Source organism: Grus americana, chromosome 8 (assembly GCF_028858705.1).
Source record: "Grus americana isolate bGruAme1 chromosome 8, bGruAme1.mat, whole genome shotgun sequence".
NCBI classification, from domain to species: Eukaryota; Metazoa; Chordata; class Aves; order Gruiformes; family Gruidae; genus Grus; species Grus americana.
The window spans coordinates 31,738,774-31,766,020 of record NC_072859.1 but is presented as its reverse complement, the minus strand read 5'-3'; the positions used below and the strand labels follow the sequence as shown (position 1 = coordinate 31,766,020).

The 27,247-nt window shown below is 39.8% G+C and overlaps 3 protein-coding genes across 12 annotated transcripts in view; 2 read left to right on the top strand and 1 right to left on the bottom strand.

Moving 5' to 3' along the window:
* FGGY (FGGY carbohydrate kinase domain containing) overlaps nucleotides 1-27,247 on the bottom strand; it is a 322,392-nt gene that overhangs the window by 293,778 nt on the left and 1,367 nt on the right. For 3 of the 10 annotated variants that reach the window (XM_054834552.1, XM_054834551.1, XM_054834550.1), the window contains exon 1: nucleotides 1,462-1,495. The exons of 3 other annotated variants lie outside the window; for them this stretch is intronic. The gene's annotated coding sequence lies outside the window, so the exon portion shown is untranslated. Of the gene's footprint in view, nucleotides 1-1,461; nucleotides 1,554-27,247 lie in introns of those variants that run through there. 4 more of the 10 variants (XM_054834549.1, XM_054834561.1, XM_054834557.1 and 1 more) reach the window with 3 other exon arrangements.
* Nucleotides 1,671-3,572, top strand: JUN (Jun proto-oncogene, AP-1 transcription factor subunit). Its single transcript, XM_054834563.1, has one exon. It carries the CDS (start codon nucleotides 2,136-2,138, stop codon nucleotides 3,078-3,080), a length of 945 nt encoding a protein of 314 aa, XP_054690538.1. The 5' UTR covers nucleotides 1,671-2,135; the 3' UTR covers nucleotides 3,081-3,572.
* On the top strand, nucleotides 24,414-26,681 carry LOC129209406 (CARD- and ANK-domain containing inflammasome adapter protein-like). The gene has a single exon (XM_054833761.1). It carries the CDS (start codon nucleotides 24,414-24,416, stop codon nucleotides 26,679-26,681), a length of 2,268 nt encoding a protein of 755 aa, XP_054689736.1.

The window sequence follows — 27,247 nt, the reverse complement described above, 5'->3', positions numbered from 1 at the left end:
TTTGTGTTGCAAGCCTAAGGAGCACTTGTTGCACTGTTAGCAAAATCATACAACAGTACACCCCTTCAGTCCCTGTCCTACCCCGTATTGTCACCGCTTGTCCTTAAATAGCTGCTGCACTTTACTCCAGAGGTAGCTGCCTGTCAGCATTCACGAATTCACACCTCCCAGAGAAGGGTGTGTGCAGGGCGAGATGAGGAGGGGGAAGGTAAGAAACATGAATCCTGGCAGGAGGGCACACCCTTTTATTAGAGATATGTACTACACTGATGCATGCCACGTTCAGCACAGAGCAGTTACGGCAAACCAGAGATCACCCCTCTTGCTCTGAGGTGAACACGCCAACACAGACTGTTCTCCTCGACTGGGATCCTTCAACTCCAGCCTTTATTCTCCCTCCCGACTAACCTGTACTTCCACAGCAATATTAGGGCGCTCTTTCTAAAATTAGGCCGTGGCTGTGCCCTCCCCTCAGAGGACGAGTTTCGAGAAACCCATCTGAACCAGGCTTTTTACTGTCAGGTTTTATTTCTCCCTCTGTTAACCTGGCACGTTTTTGAAACCGGGAATCGACATCCCCGATCGCTTTAATGACAAAGCCGTGCCCTTGCCTACACCTCCACAGCGATCAGGCGGTATCGGACGAAACCGCATCACGCAGTTCCCGCTGCGCTGGGCGGAGGGGACGGCCCACATGGCCCAGGGGCCCTCAGTCCTACAGAAGGGCGGCTGAGCGCCCTCCGCACGGCGTTGGCGGCGCTCCAGGAGCCGGGGCGCTCTTCCCGCACAGCGGGGCTCCCCCAAGAGCCGCCGGCCCCGGCTAGAAGGCGGGCGAGGCCTCGGCGGCCGCCAGCCCCAGGCACGCCCGGCCGGCAGGGAGGGGAGGGGAGGCGCTGGGCCCCTCGGCGGGGCGGGCGCGTCCTCGGCGGGGAGCGCCGCGGGCGCGTGGGCGGGGGCCGCCCCGCGGCGGTTGGTGCCCATCCTGGCCCCGCGCGCGGCCGCCGCGGCCAAAGCACCACCCCCCGCCCTGCCTGGAAGCCGCACGGGCGGCGGGACGGCGGCGAAGAGGGGAAATCACGTGAGGCCTCCCCCGGAGCGCCACCTGAAGGGCCGTACCACCGGCGGGGGGGGGGGGACGGGGGGGGAGCAGAGGGGAGCCCGACAGGCCAAAACCCGCCGGTGCACGGCGAAGCGCGGCCCGCCTCCAGGCCGCCGTGGGGACCGGCCGAGAAGCAAACTAACGGACGCGAAAACAAACAGGGAGAGGCGACGGCTTGCGGGCGACGGCCGCAGCGGGGCGAGGGGGCTGAGCGGCGCCCCCGCCCCTCCGGCGGGCGGTTGGTACGTGGCCGTTAAGGAGGCGCCGCCGGCGGCCAACCCCGCTCGCGCTCTGAACGCGGTAACCAGATATTCAAAAACAATATGTCAGCCCACAATGCCCCGAGCCGCCGCCAGCATTACCTCATCCCACAAGGCCCCGCGCCGGCGCTAAGAAGCTTCTAGGGGCGGGGTGGCCATGGCGACCGGCTGATATGCACCGGGCCGGGCCAGCGGCCCGCCTCCCCCGGGAGAGACGGCGGCAGCCAATGGGGAGCCCGCAGGGTGACATCATGGGCTATTTTTAGCGGGCTCTCGGTCGCTGATAAGTGAAGGGCTCCACGCCGGGAGCGGGCTCAGAGCGCGGGGCAGGCGGCAGCGCGACTCCGGCCGCTGGGTGGAGGCGAGCGGAGCAGGCACAGCGCGGTCGCGGCCAGCACAGCAGCGCGGAGCCGGGGAGGGCGCGCAGGAAGTCGGGGAAAGTACTCGCGGCAACTTGTGGCGGCGAAACAGCGTCCCGGCCCCGCGGCGGCAGCAGTAGCAGCAGCAGGAGGGCGGCCAGGCGCCCCGCCGAAGCCCCCGCGCCGCCCCGCCAGGCCAGGCGGACTCTCAGCGCGGCGGCGCCAGGGACCGCGGGCCCGGCCCGCGCTCAGAGGACCCTCCGCGCCCCGGCGAGAAGTAAGGCTCTGCTTTCTTCTTCCCCTCTCCCTGCGCGGCCGGGAGGGTTGGGGTGGCCGCGCGGAGCGGGGCGCAAGCGGCAGCCGGGCAGCTTCTCCGCGCTGCCGCAGCTCCCGGCGCCACTCCGCGGACTCTGTTCTATGAGTGCAAAGATGGAGCCTACTTTCTACGAGGATGCCCTGAACGCCAGCTTCGTGCCGCCGGAGAGCGGCGGGTATGGATATAATAACGCCAAAGTGCTGAAGCAGAACATGACGCTGAACCTGTCCGACCCATCCAGCAACCTGAAGCCGCACCTGAGGAACAAGAACGCCGACATCCTCACGTCCCCCGACGTGGGACTCCTGAAACTGGCCTCGCCTGAACTGGAGCGGCTCATCATCCAGTCCAGCAACGGGTTAATAACTACCACGCCGACCCCGACGCAGTTCCTCTGCCCCAAAAATGTTACCGACGAGCAAGAGGGGTTCGCGGAAGGCTTTGTGAGAGCCCTGGCGGAACTGCACAACCAGAACACCATGCCCAGCGTTACCTCTGCCGCTCAACCTGTTAACAGCGGTATGGCACCTGTGTCATCTATGGCTGGCAACAGTAGTTTCAATACGAATTTGCACAGCGAGCCCCCGGTGTACGCCAATCTCAGCAACTTCAACCCCAATGCGCTCAACTCGGCACCTAACTACAACGCAAACAACATGGGCTATGCGCCCCAGCATCACATAAACCCCCAGATGCCGGTGCAGCATCCCAGGCTTCAGGCTTTGAAAGAGGAGCCTCAGACTGTACCTGAAATGCCAGGGGAAACTCCTCCTCTGTCCCCTATTGACATGGAGTCACAGGAGAGAATCAAAGCTGAGAGAAAACGCATGAGAAACAGAATTGCGGCGTCCAAATGCCGGAAAAGGAAGTTGGAAAGGATTGCCAGGTTGGAAGAAAAAGTGAAAACTTTGAAAGCCCAGAACTCAGAGCTGGCATCCACTGCCAACATGCTCAGAGAACAGGTTGCACAGCTTAAGCAGAAGGTCATGAACCATGTCAACAGCGGGTGCCAGCTAATGCTAACACAACAGTTGCAAACATTTTGAAGAGACTGTCTTAAATGAGAACTGTGATGTTGTGGTATAACTAAAAAAAAAAAACAACCAAAAGTGGCAGATGCATAAAGCTAATGGTAAAAGCTGAAAGGCTGAGTCCTGCCTGTGCTCTGCAAAGCGCATGTGTGGAAAGACTGGCAAGCCTTCAGCTTGAGTTAGTGGTGAAGCAGCCAGCACCACTCCGAGAAGTGCTGTTCCTGCTCAGATGAGATGTCAGATCTTCGTTTAACGTTGACCAAGACCTGCATGGACCTAACATTCGATGATCATTCAGTATTAAAGGTTAAACTGCAATAGAAACTGTAGATTGCTTTATGTAGTATTACTTAAGAAAAAAAAAGTGGGAGGGAGGTTTGTGGGAGGCTGATAAACAAAAAAGAACTATTCTGCCTGCCTTCAAGTAAATTGTGTATGTACATATCTTTTTTTATTTTATTTTATGAAAGTTGATTAATGTCAATAAACTACTTCATGACTTTGTAAGTTATTTTTATGTTGTTTATTTGGGCACTGCCCAGTATTGTTTGTAAATAAGAGGCTTTTTTTTAGCACTCTGAGTTTACCATTTGTAATAAAGTATAATTTTTTAATGTTTCTGTTTCTGGAAAAATTCTAGAAGGTTCTATTATATTTAAGAAAAATAAAATAATTAAAATGCATTTCCCCCTCACACTTTTTTTTTTGCTAGTACCTGAGTTGGGAAAATGCCCTTTATGCTGAACCCTAAAGGGTAGGGATTATGTTAGACTTACTCTGTAACTACAGGCATGTCCTGGAGAATGCGTGAGGAGGAGAGGGAGAAGCTAGATCCTCATCACCAAACTAATACAACTTTTTGAGTTGTCCTGAAGTTGTAGTTCCCAGTTGTAACCTGACTAGCTTGCCTGCCATATTCTAGTGGCCCCATGTAGACAGCTAACTTCAAGCAGGTTGTAGGGAGGTAGACAGCCAGTGTATGAAACTGCTCTGTAATTGGAGCAACTGACTACTTGACCTGACATGCTTTTTATTAAATTAATGCCCTCAAGAAGATAAGGCAAGTGGTTGTATTTAAAAAAAACAAAACATGCTGTAGACTTCAAAAATGGAAATATTCACCTTTACTCTGAGGTAGGAGGTGATCCTTGTTTGTTGATATTTATGATAATGCTGCTGTCAACAGTAAAATAATTTTATAACCTTTTCCCTATCTTGAAATCCTTTCCATTTGGGGTGTTGTTATGGGTTCTAAACTTTTTAACAATGGAAGAACTGGGAAAACTGAACCGAGTGGGAAATGAAAATCAACTTGTTGAAAAACAGCTACTCCTGTTGCTTGTTTTCAGCAACTTGCTGAAAATAGCAACTTCTCTGGCACTTCCTATGTATTTTTTATAAAATAATTTTGGGGTTTAGTATAATGACAATATAAATATATACCTTAGAAACATGCTACTTTACTTAACTCATTGGTGGGGGGGGGGAACAATTATTATACCAGGATTTTCAACACTCTATCCCATTCACTTAGTTTAATAAGCATATATTTGAAGGGAGACCAGATGTTTTCCTGCTGGCAGTTTAAAGCCAAACATCTAGGAGGAAATAGATGCTATCAAAAGACAGCCAGAAAATATTAGAAATTAATTATTAGTGAATGCTAACTTTTTAGAGCAGGCACTCTTAGAAATGTCTTTTTTTCCTTAAAATAGGAATAAGCATAATTTTAATTGAAGTGGCAGCCTTGTTTAAGGTCACTTCACAAGATGACTAGATAATTGTATATATATACCTTTACTGTTATCAAATGATACCCTGAAACTTGCAACTATTGTGGGTCAGTTCCTTACAGGAAGCATAGAAGTATCTTTCTTCTAACTTTTTTTTTTTCTCTCCCATATTATATGCATTTTATCATATAAGGGGTTGTTTTAATGTTTAAAATATAATATGGTGATCTTCTTCCACATCATAATCCAAGTGTCAAGGTAGGCACTGTTTAGACAGTGTTTGCTGCTGTCAGAGGAATACAATTGTAACACCGACCAAACAAAGGGTTACTAGGAGGATACTGTAGTTTGCCAAGAGTACATTTTGCTGATGTCAGCAACCCGGAAGGTAAGTTGATTTTGACCATATGTAGGAATAGACAGCAGAGGGATAATACACAGCACTGCTGGGTGTGGTTTTACAGGGATTTAGCAAGTGCCAACTAGCAAAATAAGCAGGGCAAGGAGATTAATTACATGCAAAGGTGCATGTTTAACTCTCAACAGTGCTGGGTTATGGAATAGATGTTACTAGCAAGCATTTTGCTTAATCACCTAATTACGTAAAAAATAAATACATTATATAAAATACTATGTTAATTAAATACAGCTGAGTGACAGTCTGCTCCACCCTATCCTAATACGTACACACAGACATTTAGCTTTGCAGTTATGTGTTTTCTCTCTCAAGTATGACATTCTGTAGTACAGGCAAAAAAGTTAGTTAGTAATAGCACTGCTCATTAAGTGGGCATTGCCTGGCGGGTTGGTTTCTGTGACACAAGTTACTTGACTTGGTCCAGTTCAGAGGTACTGGTGTCCAGTCAGGGAACCTACCATCAAGCAAGGTGTTTTTTAGTGCCAGTTATGCAGTTTTGCAAGGAGAGGGGTGATTTAGATGAACCCTTCCTTTGGTCCCACATCTTGTTTGAGGATCAGGCCTAAACCAGGGCAAAGTAAGTTTATATTCCCTCCACCTCCACCTGTTTTGTAAACAGTGTGGTGGGCTATGAGCCTGTTGCTGTCATCTGATTCACTTCAGCATAGATTAAAATTCAGCACTCTTAGTATATTACTAGCTCACTTGGTGATCAATATGCACAACTGTAATGAAAGACATGCATTTGTACGTGGTGAAATGCAAAGTTTTAACACCTACTTAACTGCCGAGATTAAAATTGCCTAATGCGTTATGTGCCTTACTTCTATAAGGAATAGTCAGTTCTCTCTGAGATTCAGAGAGAAACTCTCTTTTTGTTGCCCCAGCTGTACTCACAAGGGAATATTTTGCAAATAACAGCATTGTGAACATGTATTTTGTTTGGCTGTGAGTGTTGTCAACGGATTCAGGAAGTGAAGTCAGAAAAAGGCAGGGTTTCAAACAGGGCAGGCTACACAGAAATGCCTAGGCAAAGAGCCTCTAATCAGAACAACATGTTTGGGACAGAGAAATATTAATTAGAATTCGGGTCTGTAATAAAACCAACAAAACCCTCACACTTATATCCCATGAACAGAACTGAGCTACAAGGGGGGGGGTTGACCATGATTACTCACTGAATAATTTTAAATCCAAAGTACTTGTCATTACACAAATAACAGTAACAATCTAACTTATTCTACAGTGGGAAAGAGTTACATACCAGCCAGTTTCAATCTCGGAACACAGTAGCAGTTACTAATAGAGCCCCATCCTTGAACTGCCTTCTTCTCTGTACGTCTAAAAAATACTGATCTCAAAACACGTCACTTTAAATACCAGCCCAAGGCAGCGCATACCCATCTAACAATGAAGTCTAGCAACCAAGAGATGCCTTAGCTATCTTTCCATTTTATAAGAAGCTGTCAAGAAATACAGACAATATCCTTCCAAACCTGTGTGAAAAATGACTGACAGTTTTGTCCCATGCAGAAGCCTAAGAAATCCATTATAATTACTTTCTGAAAAAGTAAATAGGCCTTTCAAAGAAGTACATTGCTGCATACGCATTAATGATCTTATCCCCACAACTCTCCAGGAAGCAATGAATCTAACTTACAGACACCCAGGTTACTGTACAGCAGACTTTTACATCATTTATCTAGTATCACACAGCACGTATGGACACTGCACAGTGGAGCGTGGAGCCTGAACCAGTGGTGAAATTGGAAGTTATAGAGCTGGACCAGCACAGTGCTCTGTCTGAGTGAATAACCCCAACCAAGGCTCTGGGGTTATTAGCCCGGGCAGCGTTACTTGAATAGACTGCGGAGGCAGATGGACCAGCTGAGGCTGGAACAAGCTTGGGCATCTATGGAGTACACCACGGAGCGCAGTGTACTGTGTTCCTGAGAAGTACAAGGCAGAACTGAAAAAAAAAAGAATACTTTAATATCAATATCAAGCCTAGTGCTTTCTCTGTTCTGCATCTCCTCCTCTCTACCCCTATTCCCAAGACTTATGTATAACAGCGTAGAGTTACCCACATCAAGAAACCAAAACCAGTTCAGGCAAAGTTTGCTGTGTAGAAAAAAAAAAGTTGCAAACATCATAAGCGAACACAAAATATTGCTAACAGGCAGATGGACAGCAAGGAATTAATATTTGAAATTACCATATACACAAACCCATTATGAAACAGAATATACCTTAGTAACATCTAGCATTACCTTAGGGACAGGGAGAAGGGAGGTAGTATTCCTAGTCTTCCAACTAAACAAAAGGAAAATTCAAAATGTAGGTGGTTTGCTCTTTGCGAAGGTAATTGTTCCGGAGAAGTGCTTGTTCTTTAGAATTACATGTACTGCCAACACCAGTGTCTGCACCCAAGGACTGGTGGCAATCCTAATTCTACACATATACGTTATTGTTGACATGAATATTATAATATATCCTCTGAATAGAGAATGATGCTTCTGACAAACAAAACTTGTAGAAAGTCATCATATAATTCACCATGAAAGCCTCTGATTACTTAAACAGTTTTAGAGTGGTTTCGCACAGCAGGGCCCTCTTTTCCAATTTTGCACATTATTCTTTGCAGTACATTTTTGTTAAGGAACAATGGAACTACAAAAATCAAATTAGATGTTCATCACAGTCCCTTCTGTCCTTAAATATTCTGAAATACTAGAAACACAGTCACAATGGGAAAGAATGGCTTTTTTAAAAGTTAATTAAATATTGAAAGCACTGCTAATTTTCTTAGTTATAATAGACTAACAACAGATATTAGGGGCAAACAAAACAAAAACCTAACTAACTCAGAAAAAACAGTAAAGTGAGTAACCTATTTTTGAAATCTCATACAGAACTTGATTCATTGTCACTGACCTGATTAATCCAAATCTCTGTAAAATACCTAGAAACTAACTCTGTAAACAAAAGTGGAGGAAGAACTAATATTGCTTTTCCTCAGTCTCACAATTATTTTGTGTTTTGAGCCTTGTATTCTCCAAGCAATCTTTAGGTTCATTCCTTAAACAAAAGGACCAGCAACTTGCTAGAAATTCCTCTAACTGTGACCATTGTTTCTTATTCTCTTTTAAATTGAAACCAATTTCTGTGAAACCTAGCAGCGTAATAACACCAAAGGTATGGGAAACGGGACACAATTCCAGCAGATGGAGCTCAAAACCAAACAGTCCTGGAACAAGCTGCACGGATGCCTGCAACAGGAGCCTTTGCTTAGATGGTATAGTAGCCAGAAAAGTCTTCCGATGAAATCTGTTATCATGCAAATGTACTAAAAAAAAAAGATTAATTTTAACAGCTTCCCTGAATTCTTAAAATAGTCACCACAATGAGCCGGGAGATCCTGCATCATCTTAATAATAGAATAACCACAGTTATTTCAGAGGACACTAAGGGTTCAAAACTGAGCATCCATGGCTATTTTTCTGAATTCTGATCCACAATAATGAATTAGTGGTCATGCCTTTTTTTGTCTCAGACAACAAGTCATGAAAACATGCACAATGCAGGCATAATCCAGTGAATGTTGTTATTCAAACTCACAAAGCCATTCACATAACACTAATATTGAAAAGATAACTTAAGATGTTTTGAATCTCCACTGAATGGATTACTGGTAGGTTTAAAAGCACAGCCTAGCACTATGAAAATTGGAGTCTACCTATTTCAAGTGATACGATTCTCCAAGTGGCTGACCTCTGTGTGACTGCAAACCAAAGCACCTTGGCAACTATGAAAAGTTCATTTTAATTTGTGTCCAAAAGTAGTTTTAGAACTTTTAATAGTAGTTAAAAATTGTGAGCTGCTGCACTCACTTTGCAAGTTCTGGTTGTTTTATTTTCACCTTGAGAAGTCAAACACAAAAGGCTCCTTTTTAAGTGAATCCATAACACTTTAAAGATATAGCTCAGGATTTATTCAGTTTAATTTCTGACAGCTAACTAAGGTATCTAGCTTAGGAGGCACCACAGGTTCTCCTTATGGTTAACAGAAAAGCACAGGACTCTTCAGAGAGTGGTTCAGGTAAACTAAATTGCTAATTGGGAGTGCCCATGCCTCAGCAGTCTACTTTTTTAACTTAGGAGCCTCTGGTCAGATAGGGTCTAATGATTATCTGATTAGAATCCAGAGACACATCCTTTTACTAAACAGAAAAGTTCTGCAAATATCCACCTTGTGTTAATGATGAACAAATTTCCATATGCAAAGTTTTACTCCACTGCACCATATACACAAGATGATACACTCTTTTTTCCCTACACAAACACTAAGGTATCTCCAAACATTAACTGTTCAAAACTCCTCACAAGAAGTCATTAAAAACAAGACTCACTATGAACCCTCTAGTGGTGTCTCAGGGCCCCAGTCAAGATACGATCTTTATCATGCTAAATAATCTCCACGTGTCTGACCCAAATACCTGAAGGGGAGAAAAAGAACCCTAATTCTCAAGGCAAAATCCATCTCTAGTTTTCTTGTTTGGCTTTGCTGTCATACAGATTGTCTGTTCTCCCTGCTTCCTGACTGAACCAGATAAAGTATTTCTAAATGTATATATTCTAATTAGTTAACTAAGTGTTTTTATATGCAAAATTACATAAAAACTATGTAAAGCTATACAGTAAGTATAGCTGACTTCAGGACTGACAGTACAAGAGTTTACGGTTAGTCAACTACAGGTTTACTGACCAAAGCTAACCCTTGAAAAGTTAACAGCAAAGCTTCCTTCTTCAAATGATGGAATGTAAGCAGAATTTAGTAGTCTTTGCCCAGGTTCCTTCTCCTTGAAGCAAAGATTTCTAACCAGTATCTTTCCAGTACAGCACTGCAGGTAGCAGCACATCTTTCTCTAATTTCCCACTACATCGATTTTCAGGGCTGTGACCTGTGAAAAAGCAGGCTGCTTTTCTTTATGCAGATTTATCTGTGCTTTTAATACATTAGCTTGGTTAGAAACTTCTGAATTTTATGTCCCACTTCTGCACTCCCAAAACCACCTAAGCTCAGTATATTTAGAGAAGTGCCCCTGACTAAGCTTCACAACTACTGACAGCTTTTGCTTCTGTGTAATTTTGTGAAAGTAACAAAGTTGACCAATTTCATTCTTTCTCAAAATACTGATTTACAGTTACCAAAAAGCAGCACAAGTCCCCAAGATGCTGGAGATACCAGTTTTGGAAACCAGGCCACTGATAAATATTGGAAAGAAAACATGTTTAAAAATCACAGTATCTTCTTATGTTGGGAAACAGGAATGTCAGAATTTCCAGAGCAGAAAGAAAGAAAATGAGCAAGGGCAAAACATTTTGTCCCAAGAGACTTTTTTTCTTATCAGGAATTTGCTTAGCCTGAGACTAAAGTTTTATTTTCACAAGAAAGTTACATAGCTCCAGCTCTTTAAAACTGATTGTTTCAAATTGGTACACGAGTATGCACAGTCTTACTTTTTTGTTATAACTTGGGGTCTTGCTGCATGACCTCGAGTAGCTTTGTCTGTGGTATTTTAAGAAGCTAGCAATAAAGCAGTTTAGGTTTATATGCCAGTTTGTGGGCTGCAGTAGCTAAGCAGTTGGCCACCGGTGCTACAAGGGCTGCTGCTGCCAGGCGAGCACCGACAGATCCACCTCCTGGCCTTAGGGAGCTCAGCTTTGATGTGTGTAAGCATTTGTTTCACACCGGTGCCAGCCTGAGCAGCCACCTTTTCCCTCCTCCTCTGCCTCTTCTTTTCCACTCCCTCATTTGCGCTGGTAGTGTTTTTTGGAATAGTGCAGGATACTTATTTTAATCTGCATTGCTTCCCTTATTCTGTTAACCACACAGCTCTACAAACACTTGAAATGATGGGGGGCAACAGGAGAGGTGGAACATAAATGCAGGTACAAGCAGTAGGGATGTGTCATCTTCTGAAAGAAATGCTCACCAGCAATCTTCAAATTACCACAGATTGAGTCAGAACTCTTAAATTCATTCTTCTTGATTTAAATTACACTACAAAAATGCCCAGGCAGATTTTGCACCAGTTTTACTAACTTAATTTGAATTCACACTTTTGGTTAAACAAGCTCAACTTCCCATATGGACGAACCTAGAAAACGTGGTTTGACTTTCACAGTGAACATTTTTCATGCACCCATTAACTTGAACGAGAACTGTAAGTCCTTGGTATAACTGCTTATGAAACTGTTTTTGTTATATGACTAACTTTATGCATATATATTTAAAATTATTTAAGAGGGCAGGGAGGTTATTATTCAAAGTCTTATAAATGGAATTTCTTGCACATGTTCTTGATATTGGCTTTCATGTCTGTTTTAAATTTACTTACAAAATACACTACCACACCCAAAATTAGTTTCAAGGTGTTTCCCTGGCCCCCTATGTTCCCTGCATTATCACTCTTATGTGCAGAAATTGCTTCTGTGTTTTTCACTGGACAGGAAATGCCAGAGTGGCAATCTAAGAATGGCTTAGATTTTAACTTAACATTAATTGTTGTTGTTTCCACGGTTATGTGCCTCTGTGTTGAATGTGGCAACTTGGTTAACAAAATGCTCTCACAGCCGGTATCTATAATATTTATTTGCTACTAGCAAAGCCAGTTACATTTCCAATCAAACTCTAAAGGTAACAATGACAAAATATGGAGACAAAAGCAACAAAGTAATGAGGTCCGGGAAGGAAAGATCTTACGAAGTTTCTCTTTTTCTGTTAGAAACAGCTCAATTCCCAGATCTGTTGCAAATTAGGAATACCAGCAGCTCAGCTGAAGAATAGTGCTGCCTGATTTTCTGTAGCCTTTCTAATGGTGTTCTCTCCTGAAATTTAGTTCTAACTGTTTTGACATGTCCACAGTCCGATCTAAGAAGAAAAAGCTAACATCATTCCCTTTGGGAATATGCTGTCTATCATAGCACAGAAGTGCAGGCCCATCAATCTCTGAAAGCACACTACTAAGGATCTCACTCTATCCCTGCCTCTTTAGGAGGGCCTAACTGCTATGGTAGCAGTAGTGATCTAAGGGTATTAAGAAGAAATAAAACTCCTTGTCTTGTCCAACTGTATAGAAATAGAACAAGCAAGACCTAGCAATTAACATACAAAAATAAAACCAGATTCTTCAGTGTTTCTAGGGTTCAGCTGATATCACATCAGACAAGAGCACACAGTAAGTAATAAATTTCAGTGCAAATTCCACGTACAGCTTTACATAAGGAGCTACTTCATAGTCCCACACATGATTTTCCATAAGTGCTGACTGTGTGAAGCACAAGGGAGATCTACAGTGCAGCAGAGAAGTACTGAACTTAATTCTCCTTTTTCCAGGCAGTCCATGTCTTGGCTTAAAAAATAAAACTGAAAAGCCCCAAACCAAAGAACTATGTCTTGGCCTAAATCCTCCCTCTGGTTTGGATCTTCAGAATAATACTGACTTCATGGAGACCTACGCTCTGATTTAAATGACTCTATGACTCCATTAGTCTATGAGTTAAAAAAGAGAAGTGTTTTAGGTATAGGTTGAAAACAAACAGAAACTCTCCATGTAGCCAGTAAAAATTATCACTTTTGCCTATACAACCAAAAATTATTATCTATAATGATGAGGTCCAAAAATATATGAAAGGTTCTTTAAATTCATGAGAAGAGTCAGAATAGAAGTAGAGCTCACAAATACTGAGAATTTTAATGGCTTTCTATTTCTTTTATTGTCATCCATCAGTATTTGCATAATCTAAAGCCTCTCACCTATGAACAGATATATTAAAATGTATTTTGATTCATTTATTAAACTATGTTAAACTATATTTAAACATTGCTGTATTTTGATCTAAAACTGGAGTACTATGATTCACTGCACTACAAAAAACCTATGATTATTTAAGTTCATTTGCCTAATATATGTTTGCCATGCCTAACATCACAAGCCTCATCCTAATTTTAAATTTAGCTATTATTTGATACTTTATGCTCTGGGATTCCTTCCTGAAGTCTGAAACCTTAATTTAAGCCAGCTGTTCCACAGTAACTCAACATGTGTGGGATTTTCCCACTAAATGAAAAGGATAACTAGGTTTTTAGGGTTTTTTGTTTTTTTTTTTTTTTTTAAAGAGATATAATGTCCTTTGTGGGGTGGCTCCTTTTAAATAAAGACAAACTATCAAAGTTGGTTCACCTATGTAATATGTAAATGATCCTGTGCAACATAGCTGTATATGTTACTTTTGTGCTTTGACCATGTTATGGTTTAATTTACAAAATTATGTATGTTGGCTTTTTTAGCTTTCCACTTTTACTGAGCTATACAGTTTGTTTGAAGCTGATAATTAACACGTGAATATTAATGTATTTGCCCTCTCAGCATCATGGTACGAGCCTGTTCTTTAAGGTAGTAACATACTGCTGACACTGAAGTTCATGTCCAGTAAATCCTCCTCCCAGCACAGTGGTAGTCCTACTGCCATTCACAGACTACTACCATAGCACCTAAGGTGCACGTGAATTGCTGTCTGTGGTAACCTGCTATTTTGCCTCTGGGAGCAGTAGGGGCAGAAGGGTGAGGAAGGTAATGGGTTAACCAGCATAAATGCACACAGCAAAGCCTATTTATCAAAGTTAAAGTACAATACCATATTACAATTAATGTTATTTTGTTGAGGACTGAAAAATGGGAGACATCCCTCATTCTGTTCTGAATCTGTTCTGTGAATATATATATTTTTTTTGCACTGAATATTTTAAAATACTTATACTGCATATAATATTTAATGCAATATATTGGTATGAGAATTAACCATATATATGCAACTATAAAGAAATTCTATATCCTGCTATTAGAAGCTCTTGGTTCCCTTATATCCAATATAATATTCTAAACCAATATTTTTTCTTCAAATTAGTTTTCTTCTGAATAGCATACACTGAAGACTCTTGGTGTTCATGGGGGAGGGTGTATACGTATACATATGTATCTATAGAATGCTAATGGTATATTATTAAAATACAGAAGATTTTATCATTGAAATATATAGTTTTTTAATACCATTTCGATCACAAGAAAAAGGAAAATAGGCTCTAGAAAAAAAGCACTGTCATACCAAATGCAATGGTATGTAAAGGGTTAAAAATCAATGCAGTATTTAAGAGTAACAGAATGTTTTCCTGCAAACTCCTTCTATGGCATGATCTAGGGGAAGGTCCAACTTAAGTGCTGGATGTTCATACAGGATTTCCTATGACTAATGCTATCAGCATTCAAAACTTTTAATTTAAAATCTGGGCGTTACACACAGGAAATTTACCATTTAAAATTTCTTATTCGAAAATGAATGGAAATTACTCTGATTTTCAGATTCATTTGCTGTGTGTAGCATGACAGTGTAAAATAAGGAAGTCACTAAGTGGCATATGCTGGGATTGCCTGCCAAGCTTTTACACAAGTCTTTTATATCTGGATAGGATTCACAGGAAGCTTGTACAGGAAGGACTTTTCCTTCCTTTTTTTTGAAAAGCTTTGTTGGATGGAAATTATGCCAGTGAGGGGAAGGGGGGAAAAACTACCATCCTGGTGGTTTTGGTGCCAATCCATGCAAAACTGAAAGTCGCATCTAGATGACATTAATGCAACCTGTTGTAATATAAACTAACAAAAAGCAAGCCTACAGAGAGCAAAAGATGTTTAATAGTTTTTTATTTAAAAGATTCAAAAAGTAAGTAATATCGGTACCAAACCAAAACAGTATGGAAAGTGCAAATCTGAGATGTAATATGCTACTGTTAAGCTAAATTTGCCGATATTTCTAGCAAGCATGGCCATGTATACTCTTTAGTAGGTTTGCTCTGAATTCTATTGCAAGCTCTGGCTGCTTCAGATAAATTTTAAATAGTGATATTTTACTGAATTAAACATGAAGGTACTAATATAGCTTGAGCTACAATATCCCTTCTTTAATTTCTTAATGTCATGTTGATCCCATTTTCATGATGCTGTATTAACTTTTAGTTAAAACTAGGCTTTCCCTATGTCTTGTGACACAAAGGAAAAAGAAGGTTGATTCTGTAGCTCATGTCTTTGCTTATCATAGCTAATTCACCATGCAAGTACCTGTTAAAAATCACTATTCTTTCCTTAATCTGGGTCTTCTAAAATCCCTAGTAGGCATATTACTATTCTGTGTACTATTATGCTACACATATTGAGCCAGAGTTTGCTTCACTAGGATCTGTAACAGCAGAAAATATACCTACAGGTAGACTACAATGGGTCTAGATGCCTCTTCAGCATCTTCCACATCACTTGGCAGGAGTCCCAGAAAACACAATTTAACCCTGAGACTCTTGTAAACCCAGAACTGCTATTTAGGCAAGGGAAAAAAACCCATCAAAACCAAACCTTAAAAACCTTCTCAAATAGGCAATGCTTCTACTGCACAGTAAAGGAGATCAAAGTTGTAAATGAGTGGGTTAATGATAGAGGAACAATGGTAGAAGTCAGAGACTCAAAAGACATAAGGTAGTAATATTCAAAGGATGAAGAGGAAAGTAGTACAGGGGACAATGGAAGACATCAAAAGCATTAGAAAGAATGACTGAAGAGCATGCAGCTCTTGTAAAGACTGTTGGTGGAGGTGTGCAATTCTCTCCAGCTGGACATCAGAACCAAACATTCAGAGTAGGAAAGCTATTATTAAAAAAAAAAAAAAAGGATGCTGATATAATGAGTCAAGCTTGTGCTTTGTCCACAGAGTAGCTACGGCACAGGTAACAACCATACGTATTCATCTGCTGTGAGAAAAGGCGTTCCTAGGGGAAAGAAAATCCATGCTGGTGTGTTTTCATTGCTCCTGTGACCAAAGCTAGTTTTAAAAAAAAGCCTCTTTATGCAGCAAACATTTCTCTCCTCACAGTGCAGCAGACTACAGGAGTAAGGAATAAAAGAATTAGTTCCAGGAATGGGAATAGAGAAGTCTAAAATGAAAGCTCCGGCTCAGATGAGACTGCACATGATTTGCAAAGCGATGGAAACTGAGGGGGCAGCTAGGTCATGCCTTTCCCCTGCTGCATGAATCACTCTTTGAATGGAAATTTGAGTAGGAAGACATAATGGCTTGGGAACAAAAAGAGTTGCTGGAATATCACAGGTGCAGCTGAACAGAGAAGGATGTTTTGGGATATGCCAAGGAAAGCAAACACCATGAATCTGGAGGAGTTGTCAGGACTTTGTGATTTAGGGAGCTATCCAAATCAACAAGGGTATTTCTCACAGAGTCAAACAGACAGGAGAATAGCTGAGGGCCTGATTCAGTGTTCCAATTAATCAATTCCATAATGCTAAAGCATAAATCAGAATTTAGAAAAAGATAGGAAGTGCTAATGTCCTACTAAAGTTTCCTGGAGTCAAACTTACACTCCACTGAGGCACCTCTCTATAGTTAGATGTAGAATTATATACTTTGCTGAATTGCAGCTAATGTGAGGTGCAGGAATCCAGATCCTGACATAGAAGACGACACATACATTCTGGGGGAACCAAAATAGTCAGTCAAAGCCAGAGGATTCAAACAGAAGACGGGGAAGCTGTTAGAACTGGAAAGAGGAGATAACACATGAAAGAGTCAACTCTATATGCATCAGAAAGCCCTCTAGCAATGAGAAATACGGTGAAAATGAACAAAAGGTACTCACCAAGTTACAGACTTGTGAACAGATTAAAACACTAAGATAGAAACAATTACATGCCTATGATTTTCTAGCATTGGTATACTAGGAAAGTTAAATTTCATTTTGATGTACAACAAACATAAACTGAATGCAAGTGAAAATCCAAGATGATTTTAACTAGTTGATCAGCACAGAGTACAAATGAATGATAATAAAGGTAATCAGAAAAAAAAGAAAAAAAATTAAATGCTTCCATATCTTTTTCCAGAGCAAAGAAGGAAAAAATATCAATTTAAAAAAAAGAAAAAAGTGGTAATAAGCAAGCCCCTTGAGTAATTTGAATTGTCTAAAGACTAGGAAAGTGCTATAGATAGGGAGACAGAATAGTGAAGATGTACTGGTAATAGATATCTGAATAGTAAGACAAGCAGAATTTAAATGTTATATTTTAGTAATTTAATATGAAATAACCAACTTCTTCTCTAAATATAAAATTCTGGACAAAGAAAAAAGTAATGAAGACAAGCTAAACCAGGACTGCCAGGCAATCTTTCTTAATCCTGAATTGCCTTGCTTTTCCATACTGCAGTGAGCAATGCTATTGAAAAAAATGAGAAGCAAAGAAGTAATGGAGGAACTCAAGGCTCACAAATAAGCTTGCACAGAATTTTTTTTAAATGGTGCTAATTATTATCAGTCTTCTGTAAAACTATGGCAATAAGAAAAACCTAACGGACTCACAATGATATAGCCACTTCCCAGGCTCAGAAAGCAGGGAATACAGGAACCATTTTCAAGGTAAACAAAGAAACAAGAAACAAAGCTAGAATATTAAGAAAAAAAAATAAAATAAAGCTTATAGAGGCCTGAAATGACAGCTGTGGAGAAGGCAACAGATGCAGGAAATCTTCTCCGTTGTATTACAAGCAGTCTATCAGGAAGACCAGTTAGACTCAGCCAGGCCCAACTGTTTCAACTGCCTTCTAACAGGTTCAAAGAGGGAATTAACTGAGCCCCTATTCACTACTATCTGCTCTCCCACTCACAAGACTACAGTATCTTTTTTGCTGCCGGTGGCGTTACTAGAAACTAAAGCTTACTATCACTAACTCAGAAGACATATTGCATTTTTTACAGAGTACTTATAACATAATTTTTCTTACCAGAATAAAAAAAAAATATTGGTATTGTTTTCCACAGTGAATTGAAATAAGTTTTAGATTTCTAAAAGTCTAAAAAACAGCTGTGGAACTAAAATAAATGGATTTCAAAATTCTTTTGACACAAAAAATAAAATTTATATACATTTTACTGTAAATGGATTCCTCAAAGAGGGCAAAATTTCTAAGTGTGTGTGTGGAGACTTCTTTAGCAAGACATTGTTTAGGTAAATATCTGTACTATGTCTGGTGCTTGACGTCTAAGTGCAATAACTTAATAAATACTAGCAATTAAAACTGGTTTGTGATGTGTCAAAACATTATTTCCCTTCGAAGCCACATTAGTCTCTAGCCATATCTACAGCATTTTATAATCAGTAAGAACAAAATTCTGCTTGCGTACTGGTGTAAATTCAGAATAGTTTTTCACAAATTACATCTACAAAGCAGATTTGGCCAAAAGGCTTCTGTGGGAGATGCAGTGGCACCACTGTATTCACCTTCTGGGAGTAATGCTGCCAGTAAGGTTAGCCTGATGAGTACAGGGGTGTAAGGAGGATCTTGGTCTTCAACAGTTAAAGAACTTCTACAAAGTATTTACTTCTGTAAGATTTCACTGACAGAGTGTATGTTCCTGACTCAAAACCACAAGGGCTTGTTTGGTTTAAAATGGAAAAAAAATCTGCCCATTGTGGAGAAAAAACCTGGCCCTCTCTCCATTTGGTTTTGCTGATCCTTGAAGCTGCCTCAGCATTTAGTAACTTAATACTTTTACATCATTTACATTTTATGCTAATGATATGAGGGCTAGCATTTTGCCATAACTGCTTTCTATTAGCGTTGGTCTGAAAGGACACAGTCAAACTTCTAAAATTATAAGATAAAATTCATGACACTGATACAACTTCAAGCCAATTAATTGGAAAATGGTATCTCCTCATTAGTAAAATCAGTATTAATGACTAGGTTTAGTCACTAGATTAACAGGCAAATTAGGTCTTAAATTTAAATTAAGTTTGTGACAGTAAAGACTTCTGCAGAACACATGTATAGAAACAACTAGTAATACTTATCACTTAGACACAAAGATTGTAATATTTCTTTACATTATGAAAATTACAGTAACTAAATACATATTTCATCACACCACCACTAACATTTTTTCTGTTTGTTGCAAACCAACTTTTATTTTATTTATTATGTTCTGAAACAAGAACATTGCTTTTCCTTAGCTCTGTGAAGCTAAATTAGCAAACTTTTCTCCTTCTACCTCCACTACATAGCTTCTCAGAAAACTACCTGGCAAGTAATTCCATGAAGAACTTTGGAAAAATACTTAAATCTAATTGTTCAAAAACCTGAATGGTAAAACATCGTTTCTAAGTAGTTTGGTCACTCTTCTTAAACTTCACTAATAGATGCATAGTAAACTGAAAAACAATCCTAATCCTGAGTTATGTATGTTAAGCCTCATTTCTACAGTTCGATCCAGATAGACAGCCTGCTCTATCAGCATTTACAGCCACCAGTGGCACTTTGTAGATGTGCATTATCCATTTACAATGGTTGGGAACTTTATAAAAGTACATGCTAATCTTTGGAAAAAAGAACATTTTACTTTGTATGGGTGCAGCACTTAGCACAATCTTCATTTGTTTATACTTGAGGAAATAGTGCTGTAGTGTTGGGATAACGTGACTTGTATTGGAAATAGAATAAAATACCTAAATTATTATATCAGCTGTTGTATTATTACTTAGCATTTTGAAAGCATTCATGAATAGTGGACAAAGCTGGGAAGCTGTGTCTTCTGCAAGGTACCTCTTTCAAGTACAGGGCCAGGCACAGGACTCTGCAAGGGTGGTTATGCCCTGCCAACATGTAAGTTACAGAGAGGGTAAGATAGGAGCCTAGTCTGAGATGCAAAATGTGAGACGGGACAGATCAGCTTTCCTCTCCCTCCAGGAGGCCCCTGTTGTATGTGCCAGTACCACTCAGAGGACGGCACTACTCTAGGGAACACCTCACATTTAAATACCAGCCAGGGTAGAGATTTCTCAGCAGCAGGAAGGCCCCAAGCCTAGTCTCTACAGAAATATGACTAACACAAACAAGATCGCTCTGTGCCAAAGCTCCCCTTTTGACTTCCCTAATTTAATGCAGTTAATCTTTAGGCAAAACGAAGCATTACATTTTGTCTCTCTTGCAGACATTCTGACTCGTCAGCTTCTCTTCCAGTGTTATAATAAGTCAAGTACACTCTAATCATCATCATGAACACTTCCAACACTGCTGTTCCTCAATCTAGCTATACCTAAATATAGTTCAACCTCAACCAGCTAGGCCACACTTAGATTTCTGGTTATCCAAAACAAAGCTTTATTCCTGAGCCATGTTTATTGATGAGAATGTCTTGATTACCCTGATCTATTTCTCCATCCTTCATGATGTTTAGATAATGAAGTTGGCTTTATTATCTCTTACAGACTAGTTATTCTACAGCAAGATATGTTCCCAATAAACAGTTGGCATTACTGCAAACAATTGTCTTAAATGAAATTAAAGTACACATTGGGAAACATAAAAATATCACGGTGAGTGAAAACGTCTTATTAATGTTTGGCTTTCCATCAATTTTATCAAGAAAATGCCCTAGAGAACATAAGAAGTTACTGGAAGTCATTCAGTTGCATTACATGCAGTTTCAGCAGAAGACAGAAACCACAGCTGCAGGCTCCAGGCTCAGGGTGGGAAAGTCTCGGTGGAGAAATGGTGACCTCTACAGGTACCTCACTCCCACGGCCACGTCATCTCACAGGTTCATTTAACATGTGCAAGGTGTAGTTTGGGTTGCTTTCATCGTTGAAAAATTAAATAGAGAAAATTAAATGTATATTTGGTGATGACATAGCAACATAAAATAAGCCAGAAAACACAGGCACGTGTTAATTTAAGAAATAAATGCTCGTCTTTGAGAAGTCAGAAAACAATACTTCAAAGGACAAAAACTTCAAAGCACTCTATAACTTCAAAGCACTGCACCAACATTAATAAACACTTAGGACATGTCTGTGAGGTAGAAAAAAATTTCCTTTTTAACTGCTTGTGTAAACAGGGCACAGAGATTAAGTGATTTGCCCAAGGACACAAGTTAGTAGCAAAAACTGAGATTGCATGTCAGAAATAACTGGCTCAAGCCTCCATTCTCAGACCAGCTACACCTAGATTAAAACAGTGAGCAGGTGCTCCTTATATGGACACTTACTCAGCAGAGGCCAAAACAGAGATCTTTCCTATCAATAGTATCACCACCAAGCTGTTTTCAGCCTCCCACAAAGTCAGTGCTGAGCATACCTAGATCTATCTGAATTAAGGTAATCTTACGTGTACACAGAGCCTTACTTCTGCATTTAACAATGATACTAGAGCTTAAGTGGCCTATGTGAAGATTTTCAGTACTTCTATGTCATGCCAACGACTCACTACAGGCTTCTTCACAGCACACTAAATTAAAATACAAACAGTACACCTACGGCGTGACATTTCTCTGATGACACCACCTGCACTAGTACCAATCAGAATTTTTTACTACAATCTTCTAAAGTAAAACATAAAATTCCTCAATAAAGCATATAAGCTGACTTGCTATATATCCCTGCTATATACCCATACTGCTGAACACAAAGATCCTTAAATGTTATCTGACAAAGAAGACAGAAGCAAACCCCATCATTTTATTTTCAAAATAACCTAATAAGGAACAGTCCTTGGAAACATGGAGCTAAAGATGCCAGCAGAAATAAAAGTGGCCTGTGAAATATTTAGCAAGAAAAAAAAAATCCCCTTATGCCCCCCAGACAACATATAAATGTAAAAGATAACAAAGCAAGCCAAAGATTTGCTATTTCCTCTCTCCAACTTACTTCTTTTCTCAGATCTTTAGTAATATTAAATTTTGCCATTCTTATTTTTAATTAAGAGCTTCCTGGTGATCCCACGCATTTGTGGTCTCATGCACTTTCACTTCTCTAAAACATTTATATGTCAAATAGAGTTAATAAGTTAAAGAGATATAAACAAAAAGCATGCTTCAAATAGCCAATTCTGAATCTCTTCTCAACTGTTTTAATCTTCTTGTGAAGTCATTGTTGGAAAAGGCTTAATTCTAACAGTAGTTAAAATACTAATTAAAAAATAAAGTCTTTAAAAACATAATTTCTGAAACTGAATCCATACAAGCTTCCAAAATTTTCTTTTCAAATTATTCTTGTTTTAAGACAGAATGTCCTCATAAGTCACATACTTATAATGAAGAATTTTTTTTTAAAATGCATAATTATATTCTGAAGACTCTGATTTGCATCTAGTAACAAGTAATTTGCTGTATATTATTTTCCCAAAATAAAGTCTCACAGTGGCTCTGAAAGAGATGCTGCCTGCAAATATTGTTCAAATGTTCCTCCTCAAGGCCAGTTAGGAGTACTGCATCCTTTCATTTGAACTGTTTACTAGTAAAATTTCTGTATTCAGAACAGTAGGAAATTACTGCCATAGTAATAGACTCTTAAAGAATACTCCAATTTCTGTTTTTAAATTTTTCAGAAGTTCCAAAAATTCTTGTGCTGTCTATATTAATGACACTGCTTTGCACTCACGTAACTTCTTCCATTACCAGAACTCAAAACTTTCCTGTGAAGGTAATCAAGTATTGCTATCTCTATTTTGCATGGGAACAATAATAATGATGACATAAAGATCCCATTTCACCAAACTTTAAGTAAGGACTATTACTTTACTCAAGACAGGGATAGATATTCAGTACTTTCTTAAGTCAAATGTGAAGGCTAAATAATTTGCAGATCACAGAGTCATTAGCAGACATGGGAACACAATTCAGACCTCCTGACTCCCTACAATAAACCATAGTTTTCCATGTTATGTGTTAACAATCATTAACTAAATGACAAAGGTTTTGCTATTCTTGGTGTAGTGCCCCTTCTTTGCATTTCAGAGGAATAATTGGGCTCCTAAATTGGCTGTCAAATTTGCCGACTTGGTAACTGGCTGGCTTTCAAAATATGTATTAAAAGTCTTGCTTTTCCCAGCTATTTCTTCAATAAATCTTTTATTTTAATAGAATAAGCCTTGCTATCTTATTTATAAAACTAATGTCAACACAAAAAAATTAAAAATCTTATCAGTCACATTGTACATACTGTTAAAGAAAATACAAGCACAGGCAGCAGAACCTAATAGAAAGGGCACTGAACTAAGAAACAGATGGCAAATTTTCCCATTTGCTTAAAGTCAAACTTTCAGCTTTTCAGCTCATTTTACTTCTAGCTCTTACAGAACTCTCTAATCTCAATTTCTCTCTCAATTGGTTTCAAAATGTGTAGATGATCATTATTTTATTTCCTTCTCTCCATATGGAGTTTTAACACCAATAAGTTAAATTAATTACAACTAGATTCAAAGGTCCTACACCCATATCGAAGACTATACATATTCACAGATTTGAAGCTCTATTTAATTACAATTTAGATCTTGCATACTGAATCACATGCCTTGATCCACCTCACGTAAAAGAATTAAGTTCCAGACAGACTCCGGGTTACAGCAGGAATGACAAGCTAAGTAGCCTTTAAGTTATATATACCTCATAGACTGAAGTTGTAAATCATATTAGGAAGGCTGGATCACTTTTTATAACTAGCTGCTTATACAGTTTATTTTTATCTAGGTCTTTATGCTTGTATTTCATTACATTATAGGGCTTTCACCTACATAGCTGGCAATGTGTACTCTTTCATTTAAGATCATACAAGGTATGTAATCATGGCAACAGTAACTATGCTGTGGATTTTCTTTTGTCATGTTTAATGGATTGGTCATTTAGGCACCTACAAAAAAACAGCTTGGCCAGAGGAACTCAATAAACAAATACCTTCTATTCAAATATCAGATTCACAAAAACATTTTTTTCTCTCTAATTATGCATAAAAAATCTGGAAGAAGTCTTCCAAGTGGAATATCTTTACTTATCACAGATTTTTGTTTTGTTATTAAACTTCTGTTGTTGCTAAGGAAGAACAGAGAAGATCAAAGGACTTCTAACAACTAGAAAACCAAAGGTGAGGGAGTTTTGACTTCTTTCTCATTCTTTAAAGATTTATCACTGAACTACAATCGTTGTTGGATCATAGTTCTATGAAAAGAATGTGTGAAATGATGTGATCCTGCTTTGCTGTATCATACTTAATTTCAAACATCAAACAATAGCTCAATTCACTTTTTGATTAGCAACATGATCACGCATTCAACTAGCCTGTTTACAAATCCATATGCAATTGAAGTCCTAAGAACTAAAAAAGAAGAGCTAGTAGAAGGCATAAATGACCCAGACCATCTTCTGAACTGGCTGATAGACAATGGTATTTTTACCCCAGAAAAAAAGATGGTCATGAGTTTCTACAGGACACGAACAGAAAAGAACGCTCGAGTATTAGACATACTAATTTCTCAAGGTGAACGAGCCTGCAGGCTCTTTTTTTATCCATGTTTAAAGCAAGTGGAGCCAAAACTTTATAGCAAGATGAGAAAATATGTCAGTGAAATAAATGAAAGCATTGGAGATGCTAGAAGACAATTGGTAGGATATTTACTCGAAAAAGATAAGGTTTGGATTGAAAATAGTGGTGAGTGGCATCAGGAAAAAAAAGACAGTCCTAGAAGAAAAAAGCAAGAACGGGCTATTAAGAAGAAAGGAAAAAACCCTCAACTTTCAAGGACAGCAAAACCTAGAAAAGATCATGCTGATGTTGGCATCTTTGATGCAGTCGCTAAAGGCTATCTGTCTGAGTTAGAGAAAACATTGAAAGATAATGATATCAGTGCACTAAACTCTTCAAGTGAAACTCTTCTGCATGTTGCAGCTGCTAATGGACATTTAGCAATAATGGAATATTTGATCAGCAAAGGTGCAAAGATAGATGTAAAGGACAAGAAAGGAAGAACAGCACTGCACACGGCTGCTGAGAAAGGCCACGGTGATGCAGTGAAAGTGCTTCTGCGATGTGGTGCTTATATGTACAGTTTGGATATGGAAGGCAAGACACCACTTCATTTGGCTGCACAGAATCACCACAGTCACATATTGAAGATGCTCCTGAAAAAAGAGGCAAGAAACTACAGGAACCAGCACAACTTTTTGCACATGGCAGCTCTTAAAGATGAGGGCAGTCTAGCAAAAATGCTTTTAAAGGCTGGTGCCTCTGTTGATGGAAAGGATGAAAAAGGTCAGACTGCTCTCAGTTATGCTGTTTCTCAGGGGGCTGAAAATACTGCGAAAGTACTACTAGAAGCTGGAGCCAGTGTTGATTCCAACCTGGCTGAAAGAGCTTTCCACAGCAACCACCCATCCATCTTCAAAATACTACTAGAATATTCTAAAGACTTGTCGTCTGACGTAATGGAGTCAGCTCTTTTTAGAGCTGTACAGAAAAATCTGCATGGTATTGTAGCAGCTTTAATTGACAGAGGCACAGATATAAATGCCTACAATGAAATGCAGTATACTCCTTTACTCCTGGCATGTGAAAGAGGCAAAGCTGAATCAGCAGAAGTTCTAATTGAAAAGGGAGCAAACTTCAGAATAAAGACTCCTGCTTCAGACACAGCTTTGCACTTGGCAGTTCAAGCTGGGGCTGCTTCCATCGCAAATCTGCTTCTGCGCAAAGGGATGGAAATTAACCTTATGAACCAAGCCAGTGAAACCCCACTCCACGTTGCTGCACTTCATAATAAAGAATCATTAGTTGGCCTTTTAGTTAATGCTGGGGCCAAAATTAATGCTGTCACTAAAGAGTTTGTTACTCCCCTGCATATTGCAAGTCAAAGAGGTAACACTGATGTTGCCCAACAGCTGTTGAACCACAACGCCAATGTTAATGTTAAGGATAAGCAGTCAAAATCACCTTTACATTTTGCTGCTGAAAGGGGAGACAAAACCATGGTAGAGATGCTTCTGAACGCTAACGCTGACCCCAACGCACAAGACAAGGAGAAAAAGACTCCCCTGCACACTGCAGCTGCGAGAGGATATTTCAGTATCATGAAAGTTCTGTTAGCTAAAAAAGGAAGATTTGGAGCTAAGGACATGGATGGATGTACTCCGATGCACTACGCAGCCATCACAGGAAACACAGAGATTGTAAAAATTCTTCTGACTTCAGGGAAAAATAAAAATATTGATGACAGAAACATTTGGAGAAAGACCACACTGCATATTGCAGCAGAACATGGACACAGTGACTTGATAAACCTATTGCTGAGCTACGGGGCAGCCATTAATGCCTTAGACAGCAACAAGGATACTCCATTGCATTGTGCATGCAAGGCTGGTCATTTTAATGCTGCAAATTCCCTTGTAAACTGGTCACAAGGAGAAAAAGCAAATTTACTAGCTGCTAATAGTCTCAAAAAGACCCCATTGCAAGTAGCAGAATTTAATAAAACAGAAAATCAAGCTCAAATTGTAACACTTTTGAAAAAGAAAATGTTAATAACAAAATGAAGTTATAAAGCAAAAATTTCTAGATGTAAATGCAATTTTCTTTTAAAGCAGTTTGGATAGTGTCATTGCCCAGTATGATTGAGCGTTATGTTAGGAAAGGCAGAATTAAGTTAGCAATTAAAAAAAAAAAAAAAAGGATCTTAAAGACACTGCTGATTAGTCTTTTGCTCTTCTCACAAATCTCATACTTGGAACCTATTCAAAAAGCACCAGTCTTAAACACATTGTGTATGACCTCCTCTAATATAAATCAAGACTAGAAAAAAAAAAGAAAAAGATAAAAAATAACTTTTCATACATCTGTGAATATTAGCCTGTATGGAGAGCTTAGTTAAGCATTGTTTGGTAAAATCACATTTTTAAAAAGCCGTCTGTTATCACTAAGGAGACATCTGTATCCTCAAGGATATAGAACATGGAGATGTTGGAGTAGATAACACTAGTTTTGTTTAGCTTAGGCAGACCTAGCTGCAGGGTGCTGCCAAAAAGGACTGATCTGCCCTCCCTTTCAGTCCAGCCATGCATGCCTGCTCTAGGTTGTACATGTGAGCTGATCCAACTTATGC

Bases quoted from the DNA above. Each gene is read 5' to 3' on its own strand.
- JUN (XM_054834563.1), top strand. From the start codon at position 2,136: ATGAGTGCAAAGATGGAGCCTACTTTCTACGAGGATGCCCTGAACGCC.
- LOC129209406 (XM_054833761.1), top strand. From the start codon at position 24,414: ATGATCACGCATTCAACTAGCCTGTTTACAAATCCATATGCAATTGAA.